Source organism: Paramormyrops kingsleyae, chromosome 20, assembly GCF_048594095.1.
Source record: "Paramormyrops kingsleyae isolate MSU_618 chromosome 20, PKINGS_0.4, whole genome shotgun sequence".
NCBI lineage: Eukaryota > Metazoa > Chordata > Actinopteri > Osteoglossiformes > Mormyridae > Paramormyrops > Paramormyrops kingsleyae.
The window spans coordinates 635,894-663,137 of NC_132816.1; the positions used below are offsets into that span (position 1 = coordinate 635,894).

The 27,244-nt window shown below is 41.3% G+C and overlaps 2 protein-coding genes across 3 annotated transcripts; one reads left to right on the forward strand and one right to left on the reverse strand.

The window, feature by feature from the left end:
* Nucleotides 1-1,242: 1,242 nt before the first annotated feature.
* Nucleotides 1,243-7,116, forward strand: LOC140577637 (uncharacterized). Its single transcript, XM_072703587.1, has 15 exons — nt 1,243-1,302; nt 2,200-2,306; nt 2,398-2,457; nt 2,545-2,758; nt 2,917-2,992; nt 3,101-3,438; nt 3,691-3,764; nt 3,893-3,945; nt 4,196-4,393; nt 4,478-4,564; nt 4,694-4,947; nt 5,027-5,155; nt 5,810-5,944; nt 6,098-6,218; nt 6,537-7,116. The coding sequence occupies exons 1-15, from the start codon at nt 1,243-1,245 to the stop codon at nt 6,752-6,754; spliced, it is 2,124 nt and encodes a 707-aa protein (XP_072559688.1). The 3' UTR covers nt 6,755-7,116.
* LOC111843330 (uncharacterized) lies at nt 7,020-10,157 on the reverse strand. Of its 2 annotated transcripts, none has more exons than XM_072703588.1 (7): nt 10,113-10,157; nt 8,762-9,432; nt 8,621-8,666; nt 8,434-8,525; nt 8,145-8,255; nt 7,654-7,927; nt 7,020-7,438 (listed from the first exon to the last, which is right to left on the reverse strand). In XM_072703588.1, exons 1-7 carry the CDS (start codon nt 10,122-10,124, stop codon nt 7,226-7,228), a joined length of 1,419 nt encoding a protein of 472 aa, XP_072559689.1. In that variant the 5' UTR covers nt 10,125-10,157; the 3' UTR covers nt 7,020-7,225. The 2 variants fall into 2 exon arrangements, with proteins under 2 accessions (XP_072559689.1, XP_023666594.2); XM_023810826.2 differs by having other exon boundaries at nt 8,762-9,435; nt 10,113-10,143.
* Between the last annotated feature and the right edge of the window lie 17,087 nt (nt 10,158-27,244).

Consider the following 27,244-nt stretch of genomic DNA (forward strand, 5'->3'; position numbering starts at 1 on the left):
TGAGCATTGTTTCTGACCATGTCCATCCCTTTATGACCACCATGTACCCATCCTCTGATGGCTACTTCCAGCAGGATAATGCACCATGTCACAAAGCTCGAATCATTTCAAATTGGTTTCTTGAACATGACAATGAGTTCACTGTACTAAAATGGCCCCCACAGTCACCAGATCTCAACCCAATAGAGCATCTTTGGGATGTGGTGGAACGGGAGCTTCGTGCCCTGGATGTGCATCCCACAAATCTCCGTCAACTGCAAGATGCTATCCTATCAATATGGGCCAACATTTCTAAAGAATGCTTTCAGCACCTTGTTGAATCAATGCCACGTAGAATTAAGGCAGTTCTGAAGGCGAAAGGGGGTCAAACACCGTATTAGTATGGTGTTCCTAATAATCCTTTAGGTGAGTGTAAGTCTCCATATGTATAAAACGGCTGTATAGCATAACGAAAATGAGCAATGGATAACTTACATAAAGTGCTTACTGTCCATAACGACAGAGTCATGTACGGCGTAAGATAAATATTAAATGAGTTAACCCTTCGAACTCGAGAAACACAAAATGCGTTAACTTTGGATATGCGTAATGGACAGACAAGAATCATATGTCTTTGGAATCGAGAGAACTATCAGATAAATTCAACAAGTTACCAAATGGATGCAAAATCAAAGATAGGCTATTAATTTCTGCCTGGCACTAACCTTGTATTCCTCTGTCACATGACCGGTGGGAAGTATATGGAAGTAAATTAATGACAAAAGTCTTTGATGAAAAAAAACACGTTGAATTACACTTATCGAATAAAAACGAATTGCATTAATGACGCTTTGAATTTTTGGGGACTGTAATTTAATATGTGTATATAATAAACGTTGAACATTTCAACTGAAAAAAATTCAATTGTAATTTCATTGCTTAAATATTCAGTACAAAAATATTCGGCTTCCAAAATTCAGTTCCAAAACATACGTATTTTAAAGTGCATGTTTATAATTCAACTACATGAATTCAGTTCATTTAATTTCGCCTCAAAATAAATTTCAAAAGAACAAATTCAGTTGAAAATATTCCATGTGTTTAATTCGCATCTTTATTATTCAAGCAGTAACATTCAGTCCTCTTATTTCTGCTTTACAATATTCAGTCCCGTTATTTTCGCTGTTTCCAAATACGCTGCCAAAAATTCAGTGGTTTAAAATACGATCCGAAATTCAACCCTCTACATCCGGGACTAGCAGGATGAGCAATAGATTGCCGATAGAGTTCTCTTCGGGAACCGCGGTTAAAATGGAGCAAGCGGTAAGTACAAGTACTGATGGACTTGGCAGCAGATTTTCGTTGATTGTGTTATTTATGTTTCTTGTCGTTTACTGGTCAATACGATAACTTTTTGCGCCCCCAACTAATAGGTTTTTATGTAAGTAATTCGCTAGCTGCATTAATTATCACCAAACTTATCTTGCTAACGTAAGATGCCTGCGGTCAACTACAAGGTCCGCTAGCTTGCAAGCTGGCCAGCTAGGTAGTTAGGATGGGATAGTAGTCGACTTGGGGACTGACAGGTCCGCCATGTCGGCGATGACAGCAGAAGGGACCTTAATGGCACTTTGAAAGTATGATATGCTTAATTAATTAAGGAAAAGACGGTGAAGATGAAACGGCATCCGACAGCTAGGGCTGGGCCGTGAAATATCGCGTCGCGTTTATGAACATTCATATCGTCATCAGTGTATAATATCGTAATAGTTATAATGCACTATTTATACAAATTCCATCAAGGTATGAGTCCGTTGCTGGCGCCCTTACCATTAAACCAGTCACACGCGCCATATCTATTAGTAATACAATTTGGTCATCATAATGATAATCAGAAAACCTCGAAACCACCTGTTATATTTTATTGTTTTCTATATATGAATTTTATAATATGGGCATGGTGAAAATCTCTGAAAATATTGTGATATCATTTTTTAGGACATATGCCTATTGTATGATAGAACCTGAACTAGCATTGCAATAATGCAAACTTTGTAATGGTTTATTGGTTTGAAGCTGTGAATAGCCTGTTTCTTTAGCTGTATATAGTAAATGACAACTGGCCAGAGTCTTGGTTCTGCTTGTTGCAGTGACCAAGGAATGAGATTCTAGTCAATTTGTCAAATTATCTGAATGTACCCATGTTGTTTGTGGTACAAGGGAGGCAGTGAAGAAGTACTGAGGTCGGCAAGACACCTTATGTCTCTTCTGTCAAATTTTCAAAGACAAGGAAGTGCAAGACCATCTACCAGTCAGGATAGTATCAGGTAAAATTTCATGTGTTCTTTTTAATGTCAGAATATCTCAATAAAGTAATTAAGTAATTTTGTGAATTTCCATTTTAATGTATGTCTGCAGAGCGAATAGACAAGATGGCCAAAACGAGAGAGCGGCATCTGTCCAGGCAGAAATGACAAGGTGGATATATAACACTTTCATGCATTTATAACATCAGAGGCATTATAACAACAACTGCACTGCCAGTTACTAATTTTTCTTCAACAGGTCATTTCCTGGATTGTTTTTGAGTCGGAGAGGAAAACGGCGCTTTACTGGAGTGTGTCCTGTGCCCAGTAAACAAAAACCATTTAATGTCATGTTCCACCTGCTGCCAACCCAGTGTGAACGAAGTCCTAGTGGTCCCGAACAGCTGCTCCATGCCCAGGCAGGATTAGGACGGAGAACTGCCACCTTGGATGAAAGCATTACACACGAAGAGGTCAGGGAATTACTATTCCAATACCTTGAACCACTAGACCAAATCAATCAGAATGTTTAGGTTAGTTCACAATAGCTTGATAAGTCATCATTTACACCAACAGTAGCATTTGTGGTAGCAATTGGATAAATAGCATTGAGTTGTTTTATCATTTACAGTTATGCGATATCCTTATTGAGCTGTATCCAAAACTGGAAGGAATAAGTGGTGGATGGCTCCTGTACAAAGCAGGAGGTAATACTGCCTATCCAAAACAAAATATAATGCAATTTGCTGATTTTGTTATCTTTTGTTATGTATAATTTTGTTATACTGTATAATTCTTGCTGTTATGACTTCTAGGAGGATGGGGAAGTCGTAAACTCATCCTAGTGGCTCCTGCAGACTGTGGATATACAGGCAGGATTATAAGATCTGCAAAAACAGGAGAGAATTCAGTCCTCTACATAGCTCCTCTTCAGGAGGAGTTGGATACTGCACCTTTGCCAGCAACTTCTGAAGCCTTCCGTAACATGCCTAAGGCACTGTGCAAAAAGTGTAACATGTCTTATCCGCTCCAGGTTCTAACAGAACATATTAAATCATGTTCTGTTGTTGTGGTGGATGATGACGATGACGATAGGGTGGAAGATGGGAAATGTGACACTAAGCACATCACTGAAGATGTGAACAATGTACAGGTAGGCTGTTTCAGTACTGTAAAAATGTAACTTGTAGTTAACTTATATCAACTCATAAGTATAGACTGTATGGTCTGTCATTTTAAATTGTTTAATTGCTAAATGTTTACATTCTTAATCATCCATTTTAGATATAATTTGAGAAAACATAGGCAAAATATGGTAATTGATTAATGCATTTGAATGTCAGCATTTTTCATTTAAATATTTTTGTCTCCATCTACTCTTTTTGTAATTTATCATTTATTATAGACCTGTTGTCCTATATGTGAAAAAGAAATGCCTCTTGATGTGTTGGAAGTTCATGCAAGTGGATGTGGGGAAAGGTATACAAGACATATTGTATGAAAAATGTTTTCTACAACATAAAACTACCATATGCCTGAATACATAAAAGTTAATTATGATTCCTAATACTGTTTTTTTTTGTGTGTTTCCTTTTCCCAAATTGTAGAACAATGGAGGATGAAATGAACATTTCAATGGAAGTGACTCATTTGGATAGTGGTGGCTAATTTGTTTAATCTATGGTTTCTCTAATTGACCACTGCTTAGAAGAATGATGTGAATATTACCATTGTATTTGCTATGGCTGCTATGCTAAGGGGTTTGTGCTTTGTGGCCCTTCATGAACTTGTGTTAAACAATGACAAATGAAGCAGAAAAGAAAACAAAATATCATTCATTGGTGATCTAAATCAATTTTAACACAACTTGATTTGGAAGAATATTTAAAGAAATTGTGATTCCCTTCCAGATTGGAAGACTCACCCTGATCCTAAAATGGCTGCATACTTGTATACTTGTGAAATCCTCCGTCTCCATGAGACAGGGAAACCTCTTTTCATGTACATGGATTTGAGATCAAGCCCTGAACAACAGGAGAGGGAACTGATAAATTTCTACAAGCAAACAAACATAGAGTGGGCATGTCCCGTTAGATGCCAACTTCAAGGTGAATTGTAAATTAAGATGTGTTTGTCAAAGTGTGTAGTTTGTATTGTATAGCTTTATGCCTGATTTGGTCCTTGTCTTTTAGGAGACGCTGCAATTGGTGATGGAGTCACGAGGCACTTTTTTTCCATAATTCTGGAAAAACTCAAATATGGTTTCAGTTTGAACATGGGTATGCACTGAAATACAGAATAATGTGCCTTATACATGACACTTGTTTAGTAGATTTTCCTGTTGTGAACTTCACTCTGTAGTTTGTGTCTGACACCTGGATTGAAAAATGTAATGTTTCTTTGAACAGGAAACACAGGAATAACTTGCTTGTTTGAAGGGCAGCCAGACCACTTGGTGCCGTCCTCATCCCAGTTCCTAATTGAAAGCGACCTTTTCCTAGTGGCGGGCAGAATGCTAGGCCACTCTTTCTTGCATGGGGGCCCACGTCTGGCAGGGGTCAGCAGAGCTTTCGTTCATGTGCTACTTCTTGGTTCACATGATACAGCCACACTGCAATTGGAGGACTGCCCAGATATTGATCTGCGAGAAACCATCACCTTGGTATGTATATTTGTAGCTGCATGGCAATTATACACACAGTATATATCAATGTATATATTCATATATTTGTTCTTTGGAGCTTGATGGACAGTCTCCATTGAATGAGGACCAACACAGAAAAGTATTGGAACTCTGTCTCTCTTGGGATCTGCCTGGTCCAACAGAGGAAAACAGAAGATGGCTTTATGAGCGCCTGCTGTCACATGCGGTAAATTTAATTGTAGGAATGCAAAGTTTCTCTTCTAATATTTGTCATATTACATCTCATTAAGGTTCTAATCACATTTTTATACAAGTTGTATGAAAGTATACAGGCCGGTAATCTTATTTGTAATCTTTACATATTTATTGTAAACCTAGATATCTGTTGGTCTGTATTCCTGGTTGTGATTTCTGAGCTAGATGATGTTATATTGTATCCTGATCATGGCTGTTAGCAAAATGCTTACAGTGATTTTAAAGGATACTTGAAATGGTACTATGGTAGTCTGATGTGGTATCTTGTATCCTTCTATGGCACATTATTCTCTGCTCCTTCTCTTTCGATCTTTTTTTATGGATATCATTTGTGTGTTTTACTCCCATATGGTCTGTAGACCTTTAATTGCAATGTGAGAATTAAACTAATTACTGTGCAACTGAATTTGGTCATGAGGATAAGGTGTGGATGTTTTTCTGAGATTTGAGGGTATAACAATGAGCACTTGCCTATTTGCTGTTTTCCTCTACACAAGTTATCTATCAACATTGCTTTCTGACAATTTTTTTATAAATCTAAAAACTCATTTGAGTATGTTTATATCACGCAAGCCTATTGAATATGGGAATTAAATCAGTTTCCATATGTTTATGCATATTGTAGGTTCTTGGGAGAAGAACCCGCCAAATAAAACAAATCAGACGAGGACTGAAGGACACCCTGGTTTGGCCTCTTCTTACTGAGAGAAAGGATGTGGTGTTCTTCCCAATGGAATCTGAGGATTCATGCACCCCTGATGTAATGCTTACTTCTGGGTGATCTTTATTTATCAGAGAATGGAACAGTTATGTTCCTCTCCCTTGATACAGACCGTCAAATGCCTTATAGCTGTGCTGTTAGTAATGGGAAGCCCACAGCTGACTCGTGCACTCATTTCTGTTAATGCTTTAGATGGTACTTTCCCATGTATCCTGGCCTAAAAACTGTGACGGTGTAAATGATGATGACAATGAATGCTCACCTGATACAGTGGAACAGATCTCAGGGTACTTGAAGCAATTCATTGAGACAGGTATGTCCTTTGCAGTATCAGGAAATCTTAGTAAGTGTATTTGTGCCCTATGTATGTATATTCTATGTTAAATAGCATAAGCCTACTTTACATAACTTCAAGTTGTAAGGAGACCAATGGTACTGACATTCATGTCTCTTCCTGCATAAATATGAGCACTTCAGTGATGCATCTCATGGTTGTCTCAAAACTAAATATCAGCATGTACAATTTATATTAAGACCATAGTTTTTTGCAGTCATATGTAGCAAAACAACTGAGGAAACAATATGCTGTAAGATCTCATTGTGTAATAAGAATGATTTTATGTAATGCCAGCATCCAGCAAGGACCTAAAGAACCTTTTAAAGTTTTGGATCAGATGGGAAGTTGCAAGGGAAGATTTGACAGTGGAAGTCATGAATGGTGATCTCCCAAGATCCTCTACCTGCTTCCATATCCTGAGGCTCCCAGGGCACTATGCAGATTTCCAGTCCTTTAAAAAGGACTTGATGATGTGCATAGGCTCCTGCAAATATGGTTTTGGTCATATGTAATGTTTAAATGCTTAAATGCTTGACTGTATGGTACATGTTAAGTTTGCACTGATGGCACTGTGTGGTGCTGCTGCACTACAGTGCTGTAAGTTTTTGTTAGTATTTGTGCTACTGCTAGAGTTGTTATTGTACTATTGTATAGCAAGTCACTATACCATTCCTTAAACATTTTCCAAACTAATGTTATTGTGACATTATACATACTGTTACTATGGAACACTACAGTGAAGCTGAATCATCATATGTTGCCAAAAAGAAAGCACTATAAGGTACAGTTGTTTATTTACATTACAGTAAATGTACTCACTGGATGTGCAAACAAAGTTCAAATAAAACAATGGTCTTTTTGAAAAATAATACAATCTTCAGCTATTGCCTGGTCAAGCACTACTGACGGAAATTGGTAAAAAGACAAGTTTCATAAATGAAGTGACACATAATACAAAAATAAGCAAAGACCAAAAAAAAAAATTACTCTATGAGAACTGACTGACAAAACTGGAGCGCAGCTAAATAAATGTCCCAACCAAAGGTCTGTGAAGGTGCTCTGGGGTCTGCGGTTTCTTGAAGTGCTGCCATTTGTCCATCACTCAAGGGAGACTCGATTGTAGGAAGGACGAAACTGGAGTGTACATCAAGACTGAGGCCACTACTCTCCCAGTCAATGTGTGGTATGCTCAACCCCTAGAAAATTAAAATCCTTTTAGATCTTTGATCATTATATATCCATTGACTATGAAGGAATACTTACAATTCTTAAAGCAATAAATACTGAACTGCATGAATGTTAAATTTCTATCATAATGCAATCTTTACTAAGTATTTAACTGAACTATATACAAATATCCTGCTCAAAAGAGTTGGCTAATACTGTCAAGCCTGCAGTAAATACAGCATACCTCTATGTCAGGTTCAAGTACAGGATGATGGATACTTCCAATTGTCCATAACTGGTTTGGGGTCATGTTGCCCTCTGTGCGGATTGGGTGATTGTCCCAGGTGTCTCGAAAAAGATTCAGATCATTTTGAAGCCGTGGAAGAAACACATAGTGGCAACAGAAGATGTGAATCATGTCTGAAAGATCAAGGTAGCCAGCTTCTTCCAGGGAGTGTAGAACATCATAATATACATTCGTTACTGATGCCCAGACGTCTCTCCATAACCTCTCGATGCTGAGAAAATTGGTCAATTAACATTATCAGGCAAAGTACCCAGTTCACTGACAGGTTACATGTAGAGATGGATGAATAGTGGTAAAAATTAGCCAAAAGTTAAGACTGTCCAATAAGAGGTTTGTTATTTTAAGTTATCTGGACAAACTGAAAAATCTCACTTTATAGAATAGGACTAAGAAATGCTGAATTAAACTATTTGACCAGCTTAACTCACCGCTGATTATGGACGCTCTTCCCTGAAATAAAGCTGCCCCTTCCTGTCCCACGAACTGTAAACATCAGGCGAGCTACATCCACATTTTCACTACCCTGGTCACCTCGTACCCTACAATATAAAAAAAAATTTTATGCATAGAACAGTTTTGAAGCTCACAGTCCAGTGTGTAAATTTAAGCTTGTTATTAAAGACTCGGGTGGTAATTTTTTAATTATAGTTTTAAAAGTATGTCCATGTATTAAAATGTTTTAAGCATAAAACCTTATTTATATTATAAAAAGTGTACTTAAGTGGGAAGCCGAATGTTTCCACAGATTCTTGGAAAAAATCCAGGGTAGTTGAAGCCCGGTTATTAGAAGCAGCACCCAGGTACATTATCTGTGTAAATAAAGTAAAAATAAAACAGAGGGCAAGCTGGTGATGATCCAACACATTATACAAAGGAACTAACACTAATTAAGCTTGAGAATTACCTTGCGCGAAAAGCCATCTATACCTCCGAAGATGATTATATTGTAACTGAAATATCACAAAGAAAAAAAAACAGTAGAAACATACACAACTCTCAGAGCAAGGCTTGCAAAATAAAATAAGGACCATCCTAACAAACATACCGAATCAATTTATGATTGGTGTCGATGTGCATCAATGCTCTGGGACTGGAGACAGAATATGTCCTTCGAATGACACAGCCAAGTTGTGTCATTCGACATATCACTCCAGCAGTATCCACCCGGTGCATGGATGCTCTAACGCGTTCAAACTGTACTTGATGTCCATGGGCCTGTAACGCTGCCCTCACCATTCTGTATCCACAATGTGGCATGCGTTGCTTAATACCCGTCACACAAGCATCTAACTCTTCATCAGAAAAACTGCTATATCGTGCCCTGACTGAGAGATTGCATTCTGCCATTCGTCTGTATATTGTGCGTGGGCATACTCCTAGAATCCTGGCAATGTAAGGAACAGACAAATTCATATCCAAGAGATTTGCAATGTGTTCTGGTGATATGATTATACGTGGTCGTCCCATTCGTCCTTGCTCTTGCTGAACAGTCACAGTGGGCATCTCCCTGAATGTCAGGTTTCGTTGGATTAATTGAAGCAGTTCAGTGACAGCCTGTGTTATATTATGTGGGATGGTTACTATGCTGGAAATTGCACTTAAAAAAACCCATTCCTGCGAGCAGACAAAGTCCAAGTAATCAAGGTCAAGGGGCAAACGCCCAACTGCATGCTCCAAGCGGGAGTGGAGTCTTTCCATCACATAGTTCAGCAGCAACTGCTAAAGGAAAAACAATACTTACAATGTACTTACTCTGTATCGAACACATTAAAATCCACACATTAAAAATGTATTAATATTTCCATAATGAAGCCTTAAAGTTTAAATCAGCGTGATAAATTTATGATAACGACAGTCAGTTATGAAAGCTGCTGGCAACAGGTTTAATGGTAAGGGCGCCAGCAACGGACTCATACCTTGATGGAATTTGTATAAATAGTGCATTATAACTATTACGATATTATACACTGATGACGATATGAATGTTCATAAACGCGACGCGATATTTCACGGCCCAGCCCTAGCTGTCGGATGCCGTTTCATCTTCACCGTCTTTTCCTTAATTAATTAAGCATATCATACTTTCAAAGTGCCATTAAGGTCCCTTCTGCTGTCATCGCCGACATGGCGGACCTGTCAGTCCCCAAGTCGACTACTATCCCATCCTAACTACCTAGCTGGCCAGCTTGCAAGCTAGCGGACCTTGTAGTTGACCGCAGGCATCTTACGTTAGCAAGATAAGTTTGGTGATAATTAATGCAGCTAGCGAATTACTTACATAAAAACCTATTAGTTGGGGGCGCAAAAAGTTATCGTATTGACCAGTAAACGACAAGAAACATAAATAACACAATCAACGAAAATCTGCTGCCAAGTCCATCAGTACTTGTACTTACCGCTTGCTCCATTTTAACCGCGGTTCCCGAAGAGAACTCTATCGGCAATCTATTGCTCATCCTGCTAGTCCCGGATGTAGAGGGTTGAATTTCGGATCGTATTTTAAACCACTGAATTTTTGGCAGCGTATTTGGAAACAGCGAAAATAACGGGACTGAATATTGTAAAGCAGAAATAAGAGGGCTGAATGTTACTGCTTGAATAATAAAGATGCGAATTAAACACATGGAATATTTTCAACTGAATTTGTTCTTTTGAAATTTATTTTGAGGCGAAATTAAATGAACTGAATTCATGTAGTTGAATTATAAACATGCACTTTAAAATACGTATGTTTTGGAACTGAATTTTGGAAGCCGAATATTTTTGTACTGAATATTTAAGCAATGAAATTACAATTGAATTTTTTTCAGTTGAAATGTTCAACGTTTATTATATACACATATTAAATTACAGTCCCCAAAAATTCAAAGCGTCATTAATGCAATGCGTTTTTATTCGATAAGTGTAATTCAACGTGTTTTTTTTCATCAAAGACTTTTGTCATTAATTTACTTCCATAGAAGTAGGACCCGAATGCAAGCTGTAAGGCAGAATCCCCTTCGCGGGGAGCTTTATTGGCAGGCAGGCTTGGGCACAGAGACACAAACAGACAAGGACAGAACTGGAGAACATTGGCCTGGGCACTTTACCAAACTAAGGAATGGGAAAACACAAGGCAGCTGGTAGTGATTGACAGAAGGACAGGAACATGAGGTAAGACTACTAGAGACCAAGAGTGGCTGGTTAGGGCCACGTCAGGGAGGAGAACTAGAGGGCAAGGTTGACAGGACGGGCAGGCCATGACAGTAACACCCCCCCCCCCCCCAATCCTGTGCCATCCTGGTGCAAAGGCATCATTAAGGGGACACACAGACCAGGGCAAAACCAAGGACAGCAGGGGAGACAAACCGCCAGGACACAACTCATGACAGGCCAGGTAACCCGACAGGGATGCAGACTAGGGACCAAAAGACAAACAGCAGGTGTCAGTGGGCAAGTGGCAACAAAGGAAACAGAAGAAGGAGACAAAGGGAGGGATTGGGCACCAAAAGGACCAAAGGTGGCACAGGACAGACAGGGTAGGACACAACCAGACAAGCAATGGAACCAGTGCAACAAGAATAGGACCAGGAGAGGGAGCCAGGAGGAACCTAAAGTGGGAAGCAAGAGTGACTGGAGTGGGGGCTGGAAGAGTGAAATCGGGCTAAGAAGTGAAACCAGGGAGATCAAGCTCTGAGGTGCCGCAGAAGGGTCGCGGCCAGGGGGGCCTTCGGAGTCCTGTCTGGGTCTGTAGAAGGACGAGCTCCTCTCGTCTGCGGCAGCCGAGGGAAGAACAGCATCGGTAGACGGCGAGGGGTCGGCAGAGCCGGAGGGCATCGAGGAGCAGGCAGGACAGGAACCGGACCACACCGTGGGCCCTGCAGAACAAAAGCACAGGCTAGTACCAGTGCCGGAGGAGACCACAGGTGGTTCCTTTCGGGAACCAATGGATGGGGTCCCCCGAAAGACCCCCTTGGACCGAGCCGGGATCAGGCGGTAAGTCTGGGTAGCATACCCCCGATTTTTCCTCCTGGAGCCGAGCCCCCGACCAGTTTTCCGTTCACCCTGCCGTTGTCATGGCGATAGCCTCCTCGGCTGGGGAAACTCTGGTCACGGGGCTGACACCACGGACTGGGACTCAGGGCAAGACCTGGAGGTTCCCACTCCATGTCCTCCGGGCCACCTGTGCCTTAATCCATGCTAAATGTAATTAAACATAATGAAGCTTAAAAGAATAAAATGGTAAAGACTAACAGTATGAGGTGATGAGCTGGGTGGGGATCGGTGTCATTGGCTTTGGATAAACTGAGGCGTCAGTGCTGTCACTCTAGCTTTACACTAGAGTGCTGATGTTCAGGGAGTCCCCATGCCTGTGTTCCCGCCTGTCTCTCCCTCTTTCTCATGCTGCTATACTCAGATCTGCCGGAGCCTAGACGAATATTGCACTCGATCATTTTGCTTGCACTGCCTCTGGTTTCCTCAACTCTGGCTAATACACAATTATTCTTACTTCCTCCCTCACCCCTTCTGGGGTGTGCTCCATGGAGCACAATGTCGTTGAAGAGTTTATGCCTCTGCGGCCTGCAAGACAACTACCTCCACCTCCGGCAACTACCCTCCAACCTGCCTGCCCTTGGCTCAACACGATGCCTCGCCATCCATCCTGCGGCTGTGTGTCTATTAATCCTGCCATCGTGCATCAAGCACCACGTGCCTGCACCGGTCGGCTGCTGCATTGAGAAATATATTTCAACCCCTGTATTAGCTTAGTCATTTCATCTTGTCTGTATTAGCTTAGTCATTTCATCTTGTTTGTTTGACTCATCTGCCGGCCCCTGGAGGATGGGCTCCCCCTTTGGGTCTGGTTCCTCCCAAGGTTTCTTCCTCTTAGGGAGTTTTTCCTTGCCACCGTTGCCTTTGGCTTACTCAATGGGGGGTCCTTACGAGGCAGAAATGTAAAGCGCATTGAGACAATGTAATGTTGTGATAATGCGCTATATAAATAAAATTTTATTGAATTGAATTGAATTAAAGAAAGGAAAATGTAATGTGTAAGTTTCAAAAAACGGGCTCTAGCTTTTATCCAGATGTTTGCAGGCGTTGTGACTCTGTGATGAATGGTGACATATGAGATCATGAGAATGGGCTACGCCTCCAACGGTGAGTGGCAGGTGGCATTTCCCAGGAATTACAGGCTGGAGATGTCTGAGGAGCTCTCCAGCAGTGAAGACAGAAAGAGAAGAAGGGAACAAGCAGAGGGTGTGGGGAGAAAAAGACTGCAGATCCAGTTACAGGTGAATTGTACAAATACCCTTGAAGTCTTGGTCCATGAGGGATCCTATTTTTAAATAATAAAAAAAAGACAATAAATTATTTAAAAATAGAGCTTATCATTTACATCTGTCTAGGAGTTAAAACATAAAATCAATTAACTTACCTGGTGATTTTGGAACTTCTGACCCCAAATCAAAATAATATAGATTATAACTAAATGCATTGTTTTATTTGGGAAAAAGGGATAAATTAAATAAAAGATTAACTTTGGAATCTAAAACAAAAACAGCAATTTCACATCAGGAATAAGTATCATTTCAAGGGTCTTCAGTACATTTTTCCTGTGTCTGCTCCCTTTACACGTAGATAGTGATATAAACATGTACCTTTAAAATATATTATGTTCAGTTTATAAGCTTAATTATTTCATTTGTAACAAACAAGCACTATACACAAGTGCCCTAAAGCCCAACACATGGTTCAGAAGTCTCCTACCCCACCTTACACCAGCCACATGGACACCATCTGTCCAACTGGGCATCCTCAGTGTCTTGTGCCTCCTGAAACATCACATCAGTTTCTTCTTCTTCCTCACATCCTTCTTCCTGAATGGTTTCCAGCAATGATCTGCCTCCTTGTGACAAAGTATATCCCAAAATATATGTCTCTTTTCTCTCCTTCTCCCTTAACCTCCTCCACATTCACTCCCACCTCACATCCATTCTCCTCACCTCCATTTACCATATGCATTACATCCATACCAGCCTCTGCCCCCTCCATCTCACCATCGGAGGCATTCCCCTCAAATTTACCCCTTTCTGATATCTCCACATTCCTACCGTCCCGTTTATTACGGGTTCGCGCCGTATTAAAAAGAAAACTGTCTGTATTGATTAGTGCCGGATATCCGCCAATCTCCCACCGCTCAACATATTTTATCGTGGAAACCCCGGCAAATTACACCACCGTTTTAGCGGTCAGGGACATTTTTGGAAATATATATACAAGATTTGAAACCCCAACTAAACTAACCTGTTTGAGAAGGATTTACTAAACAAATAACTGTCTGTCATCACTTCAGTATAAGAACATCCCCAATAAAAATAAAGACCACAAGTTTTAAAACGTGCAATAATTTTAATGTATTATTGACGTGTACTATGTTAGTATAGTATAAAAGAGTAAATAATCAAAGTAGCATAACATAATTTGAAGATTAAAAAGAAATTTTGGAGAGCTAACTGTCACGCCCCGCTCCGTCCGCTCCTAGTGTGTGCCACGCCCCCTCATTATCCACGTGTGCTTCCCCGATCGTGCCCAGCTGTTTCCTGTTTCTTTTGCCTTGTCCTGTGTATATGAGTCCGCGTCTCCCCATGTATGCCAGATCCGTCATTGTAGTGTCCGTCGATGTCCGTACCTGTCAGTCCGTTCTTGACAAATAAACCTGTTTACCTGACTTCCTGGCTGCTCTCGCCTGCTTCCCTGCTCGCCTCCAAGCCGAACGTGACAGCTAACAAACTGCTCACCTTTGCGCCATTTTCACTCATAGAGTTTGTTGAGCTTCAAACAGTAAAGAATGTTTACGTTGTTTCTATGGAAACTACTCTAACTGTCCGCTTGACAATAATGTAAAGGTACGTATGTAGAAATTGGCTTATGAGTTGTATTACGCTACGTGCGTATTATGTCACAACTTGTGCGTAGCGGCCATTTTACCAGGGAATGTCGAAGACGTGCCATGTAGCTCAAATGCAGAAAGTTCCACGTTTCTTTTAAATGTTAAAGAAAGTTTCATAAAAACAAATTGAATAGCAAGTGTTCAGGACCGTAGGAAGCTTTATTTTGTTCAGGCAAAAGGGGCTGAGGCATAATATTTAAAGGAAATAATCTTCCACCACAGTTGACCATGAAGTCTAAATACATGCGCAATGAGGCACAATACCGCTTTCTTAAATTAATTATCATGATGCGTGAATTTCCCGCTTTGTCTTACAATAAGGTTCCGAACATAAACTCAAAGAGACTTTTTTAGATATGCACTCAAAAAATAAAAACGGGACCAGCTGCTGTGTCCATGCATATGGTATGTAACGTCAAGTTCACCTGTCTGTTCACCTGTTTAGCTCGGTGGCTATAAAAACTCATACATTTAGCTGATACCAATTAATTTTGTCCTTAGGAAGACTGATTTTTGGCTTATGGAGGCTTCCATATATGACACACCACAAGATGGCACTGCCTGAGCATGCCTTTTGAAATGAACTGAAATGCCGCTAGCAGGCACGCAAGTCACTTAACAGGTTCTAGAGCACAGCAATGCATTTTGACATTCTGTTAGCGATGTACGCAGTGATGGACATAACTGGTTCACAAGTACGCATTCACCTTTAAAAGCGATACATGCAGCAATCGGTTGTAAGAGTGTGAATGCGTACATATTTTATGTGTATTTGCGCCAAAATGACAAGAAATTACTGTGCATTTAACCTCTATTTTCCTTACTTCTTTATTTTACGTTTTCTCTGTTTTATTTCAGTCAGTCTAACATATTGCGCCACAGTCGTCAACCCGAATTTTCATAGCAGACTTCAGTTAGGAGTACAGCCTTAGCAATGATTAACCTGGGACTCACCAGGGAGGTGTGGGGGATACTATTGTAAATTGCTTAGTTTTAACTGTAACAGCCTTAATAATTCTACCAAACATGGTAAAATACTGCAATACCTTTATCACTCAAGGACTCATACGGTGCTCTTACAAGAAACTCATTCTAAACCGTCAGACCAATCTAAACTGAGGTGTGGATGGGCAGGTAGACCTATCATTCTACATTGTTTCTGCTGTAGAGCGAGGGATGTAATAAATCAATTGCGAGCAGATCCTCTAGAAATTAATAATGCGTTCAAGCATTTTTGCGTCTCTCTTTACTCCTCTCATTTGCTGTCTAGACTTCAATAGTTTCTTTAGGGATTTAGCTATACCTTCACAGGAATGATTTAGATGTCACTATCACTATCACTGTAACTGAACTGACCACCATGGCAGCAGCTTCAGTTAGTGTCCCGGACCTGATGGCTTTCCATCAGAGTTCTATAAAAAGTTATGGCCCCAGTTGTCCTCTCTCCTATTGGACACGTTCAACAACCTGAAACTCTTGCCCAAGCTAATATTTCTCTTATGCTAAAAAAGGGGAAAGATCCTCATTCTTACACCTCCTTTCACCCTAAAGGCTTATTGAATGTGGACTAAGATCCTGTCCAAAGCACTGGCCCTTCATCTGGAGTCAGTTCTTCCAACTATTGTATCTCATGACTAGACTGGTTTTATCCATAATAGACACTCCTTTTCCAATCTTTAGCAAGTTTTTAATATAACTTGTCTACAGTAGATACCGCAGAGGTTCTGCTGTACCTTGATGTGAGAAAGCATTTAATACGGTGGAGTGGGATTACATGATCTATTCTTTACAAAAATTTAGATTTGGTAAAAACTTTATACCCTGGATTAAACTATACTCTATTCCTTGACAAATAATAAGACAAATAATATTCAGTCTGATTTTTTTTTCATCTTTCCTGCTCAACTCAAAGGGGTTGTCTCTTAAGGCCTTTATTGTTTGCTATTGCCATGTAACTACTATCTGTTGTACTTTGAGCTAGTTGGCATTTGTAGGAATTGTGCAGGTGTTTTGGTCTCCCTTTATGCAAATGACCTGCTGCTATATCTGTCCTATATTGAGGTTTCGATCCCAGCTGCCCTGTCCATTCTTCAGGCATTTGCCCAGGCATCTGGATATAAACTGAACTTGTGTGAAAGTGAGATCTTTTGCATTAACACAGCTGCTAAATGACACCCCTTATATACAGTAAATTCCCCTTTAAAGTTGCTAATGACAGCTTCACTTATCTTGGCAAAACCATTACAAATAAATTTTATGATCACCTCAAGGCTAACTTTCTCCCACTGTTGTCTAGGATCCAGGACGATTGTGAACATTCGTTTATTTTGAATCTTTCTCTAACAGGTTGGATTAACGCCATTAAAATGAATGTTCTGCCGCTTCTCTCTTACTTGTTTCAAAACATCCCAGTGTGTCTTCCTCAGGCCATTTTTCGTAAAGCTGACAATTTGGTCTTGGAATTTGTTTGGAATAAGAAAACTGGCAAGACTGCATGGGCAAACACCATTTACAAAAGCCAAAAACCCAGAGGACTACCCTTGCCCATGTTTAGATTGTATTATTGGGCTTGTAATATTCAAATTTTACAATTCTACCTTAGGGCTGAGGCCCCCGATTATTTACCGAAATGCCTAAACATAGAGAGAAATTCTGCCCATCCAGTCTCTTTAGAGGCTCTCCTGTGTGCACAGGGAATGTAGCACTTCACTGAAGACCTGGGCACAGTTTAAACGCCACTTCAGACTGCAGTCATATTCCAGTCACGTGCCTCTAGTGAAGAATCACACTTTTCCACTCCTGCTCGCAGACAATGCTTTTTCTTTCAGGTTTAGATTAGTTGTCAGTGAGTTACAAGATCTTTATATTGACAGTGTCTTTGCTTCTTTTCAGACAAATATTCCCTTCCCAAACAGTGTTTCTTTAGATGCCTGCAAGGCCGAAGTTTTGTGCATGCCCAATTTCCTAGGTGCCCTACCTTGCCGATGGACACACTTCTTGATTATTTTTTGATTCCAGCTATCTCTTTGAAAGGTCTAGTCTCTGATATCTATAACAAAGTTCATGTTCTGTGCTTTCAAGCCTCAAACACCATTAAGACCCTCTGGGAGTTGGATTTTGGAGAGACAATATCAAATGATCTCTGGTTGGGTATCTTGAGTTGGGTGCATAATTCCTGTATTCATGCTAGACACCCTCCTACAGTGTGAACTTGTTCATCGAACTTACTACACCAACATTATGTAACGGATGACCAACACCTGCTACTACTGACAGGGAAACTCGGTCTAGGTATCCACCTCCTGGTCACAACTAGATCTCAACTGTGATGTTGTTGCAGTGGTAGGGGTGGGCTCCGGGGTATAGACTGACTCCAACCTGACATGGTGCGTCTTTTTTGGGTCAATGTGTCCACCTCATGGCTTCCTGCCCCTTCCCTCTAGTTAGCAGACCAACCTGATACAATATTATGAAACAGCAAATTCAACACAGCAGGTAGCTTCCAGGACCTCCATTTATGTACAAATGAAAAAGGAACAGTGAAATCTTCTCAATGATCCCCAGCTACACTAATACAGCTTCCAGGACCGCCATGCATGTACAAATGAAAAAAAAAACTGAGAAATCTTCTCAATGATCCCCAGCTACACTAATACAGCTAAGTCAGACATTATTCCACACATGAACAAGACTAATGTAAATATTTTAAGGTTATTAATTAACAGGGGCTGATATAACTGGCAAAGAAACACAAATTCGCCTTATAATGGTTAAAATGTTCTGTAATTTCTTGTCATAATAGTGGACATGGTTTTGAGACACGCATTATAATGATTGGAAAAAACTGTAATACTTCATTAAGTTTGGTCACTTTTAAGTAACAAATACAATAACTGCTTGAGATAAAACAGGTGTCACGATTCATTAATGATGAGTGAACATGAGTTTAGTATGTAACTAAGACTTAGTTTGTGGTTAATTAATACATAAGTAATAGCATAATACTGTATTGTGTGTCCTGTCAAGTAAAGTGTTACCAAATATCCGTCATACTTTATCTACTCTTGTCTTATTTTTTCTCTCTGAGATTCACTGAGTGTAGATTCAGACCTGCGTCACCACCTCCCACTGCCTCCAGTCCAAACAGCAGATTATGATAAAGGTAACCTTAGGTGGGGTTAAGTCTGCTCTGCTTTTAATTCACTCACTTATTTAGTAGTTTAGCACTTTTAAGGGGACTTGTCTAGGACAGTGTGAAGGAAATGGATGAAGAGGCTTGCCTCAGTTTTGCTGTTCAGGTACCTATGATGGAGACAGTGGCGGAGCTAGAGGGCTAGTTGGGGTGGCAATTGCCACCCCAGACGAAGTCCTTGCCACCCCTGTTGCCACCCCGCTGAAAACATTACACTGTTTGATTTTTACGAACATTTCTCAAATCTCCCAGCGAACGTGAATGCATCCTTACGCAGCACGCACAAGCGTGCAGCGTGCTGTTGCTGCTACACTTTTCATTGGTTAAGCTGACACGCAGGTATTTCGTGCCATAGATGTTTCGTGCTCCAAACGGCTCCAAAACATCGCGGCAGCACACGCGGGATCGATGTAGAGCGTTTTTGCTGGTATGTACGGCTTTTATTGGTATTAAATTAAACGAAGTACTGTTTTAACGGGAAGTAAGGGAGACATTGCACTGTAGTGCTTAGCATTAATTAGAGCTGGGCGATTTTTAAATAAAAAACTCGATTTACGATTCGAATCGATTTTTTTTGTCTGTTACGATAGTCGCTGTGTCAGATTACACGATTTTGACTCCTAAAAATTTTGTCACGTCGTGGACAAGAAACATGTCAGACTACACGTTGTTTTCCGACCAGTCATCGCGAGCTGTCTCACACACTCTTTCACTCGCACATACACAAGCTCACTCATATAGCCTACACACACACTCGCACATACACTCTCATACATACATACTGTTCTATTATTATTCTTGTGGTACATATTTGAATGTGTACAACTGCCTTGTCCTGCCTTGTTTTGACAGGTCCAAGTTTACCTCAGTTTTTGTTTACTACTGGACTTGATTAGTCCAAGGAGCACTTTGAATACTTATTCTATTTTTGCTGTATACTTAGAGTACCTAATTAAGGCAGTAACATTTATGGAGGGAAATCCCGGACATTTTTCAAAAGGAATTGCAAATTGCATTTTCCATATGTGGACGCATAAAGTGTAACATAATTCAAATGCAATTGCAAATTTTGCATTAACGTTTGCTTTTTCGCTTTCGCGAACGAACACTGACTGCCACGTACATTTCAAATGAAAAAGCAAAGTCCATTTGCAATTGCATTTCCCATGTCTTACAAGGGAAATCCCGGACATTTTTCAAAAGGAATTGCAAGTTTCTTACATAATTAATAGTTATAATGCACTATTTATACAAATTACATCAAGTCATGATCGAGTCATTTATGATAACGACAGTCGGTTATGAAAGCTGCTGGCAACAGGTATAATGAAAGGGCACCAGCAACTGACTCATGACTTGATGTAATTTGTATAAATAGTGCATTATAACTATTAATTATGTAAGAAATTGCAATTGCGTTTTCCATATGTGAACGCATAAAGTGTGACATAATTCAAATGCAATTGCAAATTTTGCATTACCGTTTGCTTTTTCACTTTCGCGAAAGAACACTGCCACATTTCAAATGAAAAAGCAAAGTCGAGCCAATATGGAGGACTAGACGTGACATAATTATAAATAAATAAATGTGTGAATAAATATAAGTAAATACTGAAATAAATAAATACATAAATACAGTTTGGCCATGAAATGGATTCCTATATTTGTTTATTAACGTATTTAAATATTTATGAATTTCCACATTTCGTCATTTATTTATTTATGTATTTCCACATTTCTACATTTATTTATTTATGTATTTCCACATTTCTACATTTATTTATTACTGTATTTCCACATTTCTACATTTATTTATTTCTGCATTTCTGTCTCTGTATGTTAATAAGGTGGGCGGTCCCAACCTTAGTCGAAAGCACGATTAGTCCGCGATTAGTCCGCAGGGCGCCACAGGCAAAAGCAATCGATGTAATTGAGGCGACACATGCGCGTTTGAAAACTGATTAACTACGCAATGGCTTTCCCTGGCAGACCGTTAGCAAGCGTTCTGCGCGATTTAGCTGATCAGCTTGAAAACAGTAAGTTTCCTTTGTTCACTTCTGTCAAATAAACATTTAGAATTGTCCGGGTTTTTTCCAGCTACCTAAACGCCAATTCTAAACAAGGTTTTTTAAACGTTTGTTATGTAGGTCGGCCTCCCTGATCTGAATCCGAGTGGTGTTCAGTTATTGGACTTCTGTGCAATGCATGGTTTGTCCATAACGAACACCATGTTCGAGCATAAGGGTGTCCATAAGTGGACATGGTACGAACATGCCCGGGGCTACAGGTCGATGATCGATTTTATAATCGTATCAACTGATCTGCGGCCCTCTGTCTTGGACACTCGGGTAAAGAGAGGGGCAGAGCTGTCAACTGATCACCACCTGGTGATGAGTTGGCTCAGGTGGCGGGGGAGGAAGCCGGTCAGACCTGGTAGGCCCAAGCGTATAGTGAGGGTCTGCTGGGAACGTCTGGCAGAGGCTCCTGTTCGCTGGAGCTTTAACTCGTGCCTCCGGCAGAGTTCCGACTGCATGCCGGGGGAGGTAGGGGACATTGAGTCCGAATGGACACTGTTCCGGACCTCCATTGTGGAAGCGGCCGTACGGAGCTGTGGCTGCAGGGTGGTCGGTGCCTGTCGTGGCGGTAACCCCCGTACCCGATGGTGGACACCAGAGGTGAGGGGGGCCGTGAAGCTGAAGAAGGAGGCTTACCGGGCATTATTAGCCCGGGGGTCTCCGGACGCAGCTGACGGGTACCGGCGGGCCAGGCGGAACGCGGCTCGGGCGGTCGCAGAAGCAAAAACCCGGGCGTGGGAGGAGTTCGGTGAGGCCATGGAAAGTGACTTTCGGTCGGCCTCAAAAAGGTTCTGGCAAACCATACGGAGTATCAGGAGGGGGAAGCAGCTCCTGGTTCCTACTATTTATAGTGGGGGGGGGTGGCTGTTGACCTCACCTGGGGACATCATCCGGAGGTGGAAGGAATACTTTGAGGACCTCCTCAACCCTGCCTCCGATACATCTACGCATACTGCCTTTGAGACATCTGAGGGCGCAGAGCCCGAGGGTGCTAGGGGGGGCTTGCCCATCACTGAGGCTGAGGTGGCCGTGGCGGTTAAACAACTCCGTGGTGGCCGGGCCCCGGGGGTGGACGAGATCCGCCCGGAGTACCTGAAGGCTCTAGATGTTGTGGGGCTGTCGTGGCTGACACGCCTTCTCAACAGTGCGTGGAGGTCAGGGACAGTGCCGCTGGATTGGCAGACTGGGGTGGTGGTCCCCTTATTTAAGAAAGGGGACCGGAGGGTGTGTTCCAACTACAGGGGGATCACACTTCTCAGCCTCCCTGGGAAGGTCTATTCCAGGGTACTGGAGAGGAGGGTGAGATCGATAGTCGAATCTCGGATTCAGGAGGAACAATGCGGTTTTCGTCCTGGTCGTGGAACACTGGACCAGCTTTATACCCTTGCAGGGGTACTGGAGGGGGCCTGGGAGTTTGCCTATCCAGTCTACATGTGTTTTGTAGATTTGGAAAAGGCTTACGACCGGGTTCCCCGAGGTGCTCTGTGGGGGGTGCTTCGAGAGTATGGGGTCCGGGGTCCACTGTTGTGGGTGATCCGGTCCCTGTACGAACGGAGCAGAAGCTTGGTCCGCATTGCCGGCAATAAGTCGGACGTGTTCCAGGTGCGTGTTGGGCTCCGCCAGGGCTGCCCTTTGTCATCGGTCCTGTTTATCATATTTATGGACAGGATTTCTAGGCGCAGCCAAGGCGTTGAGGGTGTCCAGTTTGGTGACCTCAGGATTGCCTCGCTGCTTTTTGCAGACGATGTCGTCCTGTTGGCTTCATCTGCTGGGGATCTCCAGCAGGCACTGGGGCGGTTCGCAGCCGAGTGCGAAGCGGCAGGGATGAGGATTAGCACCTCCAAGTCCGAGACCATGGTTCTCAGCCGGAAACGGGTGGTTTGCCCTCTTCGGGTTGGGGAAGACGTACTGCCTCAAGTGGAGGAGTTTAAGTATCTCGGGGTCTTGTTCACGAGTGAGGGTAGGCGGGATCGGGAGTTGGATAGATGGATCGGAGCGGCGTCTGCAGTTCTGCAGGCGCTTAACCGGTCCGTCGTGGCTAAGAAAGAACTGAGCCAAAAAGCCAAACTCTCGATCTATTGGCTCATCTTTGTCCCTACCCTCACCTATGGTCATGAGCTATGGGTAATGACCGAAAGAACGAGATCGCGAATACAAGCGGCCGAAATGAGGTTTCTCCGCAGGGTGTCTGGGCTCTCCCTTAGGGATAGGGTGAGAAGTTCGGATATCCGGGAGGGCCTCGGAGTAGAACCGCTGCTTCTTCACGTCGAAAGGAGCCAGTTGAGGTGGTTTGGACATCTGGTGCGGATGCCTCCTGGGCGGGTACCCAGGGAGGTTTTCCATGCCTGTCCTACAGGGAGGAGGCCCCGAGGCAGGCCCAGGACTCGCTGGAGGGATTATATCTCTCGGCTGGCCTGGGAACGCCTCGGTGTCCCCCCCGAGGAGCTGGTGGGGTTAGCTGGGGAGAGGGAGGCCTGGGTGCCTCTACTGAAGCTGCTACCCCCGCGACCCGAACCCCGGACAAGCGGAAGATGATGGATGGATGGATGGATGTTATGTAGGTCAGGATGCAGTTAATCGACCAAGCCCAACTCCTCCATCTCATACCATTTCAACCAGACACCCAGTGGACGGTAAGTTGTAAAACGTAAATATGTTGAACCAAATAATTGAAAAACATATATGCATATATGTTTTACATACATATATGGTTGCATATGGTCTACCTGTTACTACATGTAACTGTTTTCCTGAATTTACGAGCGTTGATTCTGGCCTTTTCTCATCATTTGATCCTAGCTGAGGTTACTCGACTATTCGGACCGTATATGCAGGGAGGGAGAAGGTCGACAGGTCGGCGACATCTTGCTGTGCCCGCTCTGAGTTCTTACACTCATACCTTCTGCTGTCTCGATGAGAAAAATGTAGATGTAGTCCCCACTCGAAATGGCAAAGAAAGACTTGCTGCTGCAGGATTAGGAGAAAAACGTCTAACATTCAAAGGTATGCACATCACAATTACAACACACACACATTTTAAAAGGTTCCTAAGTGGTCTTAATGTGTATGTACGGATTTCCGTTCTTTCTGAAACTTATGTGTTGAGATTGAACAGCATCACTGATAAAATATTTGAAAAATACTTTAATTCAATATTTAACATGGATACCAGAGTATCCTGTTGTCACATGTTTTCTCTGTCTTCTTCAGGCAGTCAGACAAATCCACACGACTTCAGGGAATTCCTTTTTGCCTTATTTCCAAAATTCAGAGAAGGGGGTGGATTTGAATTGCTAAAAATATCTGGATCAACTCGCAGTCGGCAACTGAGCCTTATCCCCTGTCCCAATGAAGGCTACTATGTCAAACATCTGAAAGATGCTCAGACCCAACTTGGTCATGCTACAATCTTTATTCGACCACTTCAGAGGAACCTCTCTCTAGAGCCTGCAAGTTCTTCATTTAAAAACTGTTCTTCTCATCTGAAAAATGCAGACTTTGACTGTTACATTGATATTTCTTGTTTTTAATTTTAAAATGATTTCCTCTTTAGATATGTCAACCTGAATGCAGTAGTCAACTGATTGGACCACCTCAGAAATGTGTCACATGTGGAGAAGAATTCCCATTTTCGCACATTAAGGCTCATAGTGGTGAATGCATAAGGTAATTATGTACAGTAGCTGCACTGCACATCAGACAGGTGGCATGAGGCAGTGTGAGTTCACCACTAGGCAGTAGCTGTATAGCAACTTGTTAGTGTGTGTCATAGGATAAACCTTGTAGCACTGAACATTTCTGCGCTCTTTGACCTATGTCTTGACCAGTCTTTGATACAGTCTCTCATAATACATTCATCAAGAGTTTATCATCTATCATAATTAAATTGACCTTTTAAACTAATTGTAGTGGTTATAATACCTTAACACCTTTGTCTTAGACTATTGCAGAGCACTGTTGATGGCCAAATGGAGGCAGACACAGAAGGTGCCACAACCCCCCGAAGTGAAGATAGATATGAGAGCACATTGAGAAGACCACAGGAGAGTCTGACAGCAAGGAGTAGCAACACAGACATCTCTGTGCCAAATCAGGGGAATATGCCAGTTCCGGGAGCCTCTCAGGAACATTTGCCTAATTTTCCAATCATTGATTTGGACCAACTTGAGAAAGGTGGTCTATTTCATGTAAAATAAAGCATTGCATAGCGTATTTTCCTAATGTCTGTCTATTTATAGTTTTTGCAGAAAAATTATTTTACGTTTTTTGTTTTAGATTGGAAAATTGAGAATGATCCCTCAGAGGCAGCAAAGAGATATAGAGAAGACCTTTTAAACAAACACGCTACTTTAAAACCACTAAACCTCACTGTGGATCTTGGAGACAGTGAGGAGGAAAGAGAAAGGACAATCATTTCTTTTTATAAGATTGCCCATGTTGAACGGGCTTCTCCTTTGAAATGCATATTGAAGGGTAAATTTCTTATACTAAAAAAACACCACTTACACCAATTTAATTTTTTTTTTTTTTTTTAATTAATGGTTATATTAATCTCACCAGATCAATATAATAGAAAATAATATAATAGATCTTAGTAAAACTTGTGACAAGTAAGCAGAGAACTATTCTCATTAATATTCAAGTCACAAATAGGTAGATGTGTCTTTAATTGGCATAGCACTTCCTAAATTTGCTGCACTATGTTCTGCTTACTGATTAAAGCAATTTGTTTGCTCAGGAGACCCAGCAATTGGTGATGGCGTGACTCGCCATTTATTTTCAACAATAATGTCCAAACTTGTTTTGGTAAATTAAAATTATGATTTTTTTTTACAGATAATTTGAGTTGATTATGCATTTTTGATTTTTTTAATTTTGCTGTATGGAAACATAATGTCTATGTACATTACCAACTGTGTGGTTTGTTCTTATTTTAAGTGCCAGGAGGAGCTCATCTTTTTGATGGTGAAACAGACCACTTGATTCCTTCCACTTCCCATTTCCTTTTGGAGAGTGACTTCTTTGTTGTTGCTGGTCGAATGATTGGTCACTCATTCTTACATGGTGGGCCATGCTTAAGTGGATTAAGCCCAGCAATCCTGCATGTGCTGTTTGATGGATCCCCAGAAGAAGCCACAATAGATATTAAGGATTGTGCTGATCTGGATATTCGTGAGACAATCAAACTGGTATGATCATTTTTTCAGTATAAATTGATGTTAGTGGCAACAGCAGGAGTGCTCCGGTATTATTGAAAATTATATACTTAAATAAAACTTCTTAAGCAAGTATTGTGACAAATTTAATTGACATTGGTGAATTGGAATGGTTTTAACAAAGTATTGGTGGACTTACTGCATGTCTCTTAACTTAATAGATTTCCACAAAGTAAACATTTATATTCTCTAAATAACTTTTAACTGAATAGTTAACGCCCATTGTCTCTAGAAATATTTGGAAATTAGGTGTTAATCTTCTTTTCAATATCAGCTGGAAGGGACAACAGACCTATCGCCTGAAGAAAAGCATACCATTAACGAGCTGGCATTGTCCTGGGATTTGCCTCCAGTAATATCTGGGAACAGAAGATGGCTATTTGATAAACTACTCCTCCACGCTGTGAGTATTTTGTTCTTGATAGGTTATAGTAATGACGAAGGACTGGATTTTTTTCCCTGTTGGCGGAACAGGTTCATATTATAGGTTCATTATAACAACTATTAGTTCTGCAAACAATGTGTTGAAGATAAGGCTGATTGCCTTTTTGCTTTGATGTAAATATTTTGCAGGTCCTTGGAAGAACTTCCAGACAAGTCAAGCACTTACGGCGGGGTTTAAAAGAGACGCAGATCTGGCCTTTGCTAACCGAGAGAAAAGACATAATTCCACTTTTGTTTCCACGAGCATCTCAGATACAGTGTACATCACAGGTAAATGTGAAATCAAAAACACTTACCATTTCCATAGATATTAGTTATAGTGGCCTTAAAAATATCTTAGTCTTAAATATGGCTTCCTTAAACCTGCAGATACCCTGGAAAAAGGGACTTGACAACTATTTGTTCTGTTCTTTAGTCATGTTCCAGTTGAACATGTTTTAATCAGTCACTTTACAGCTTTACTAGTAATGTGGCATATTTTTCAGTTATGTCAACAGTGGTTTGTGCTTAATCTTCTCTTGGTGGTTTGCCAAAGTTGGTTTCACCTTATTGCTAACCATTGTTGTCAGATGGTCTTGGACAAGATAAAATGGCCAACACAGGATGAAGATGAAGACAAGGAGGTCTCTTTGGAAGATGCATGTAGGATCACAGGATTTCTTCGAACGTT

Bases quoted from the DNA above. Each gene is read 5' to 3' on its own strand.
- LOC111843330 (XM_023810826.2), bottom strand. The intron at 7,928-8,144 runs GTGAGTTAAGCT...CAATTTTCTCAG, and splicing joins AAGAGCGTCCATAATCAGCG to CATCGAGAGGTTATGGAGAG. The intron at 7,439-7,653 runs GTATGCTGTATT...TTAATTTTCTAG, and splicing joins TACTTGAACCTGACATAGAG to GGGTTGAGCATACCACACAT.
- LOC140577637 (XM_072703587.1), top strand. From the start codon at position 1,243: ATGAGCAATAGATTGCCGATAGAGTTCTCTTCGGGAACCGCGGTTAAA. The intron at 2,759-2,916 runs GTCAGGGAATTA...TATCATTTACAG, and splicing joins AAAGCATTACACACGAAGAG to TTATGCGATATCCTTATTGA. The intron at 4,948-5,026 runs GTATGTATATTT...TGTTCTTTGGAG, and splicing joins TGCGAGAAACCATCACCTTG to CTTGATGGACAGTCTCCATT.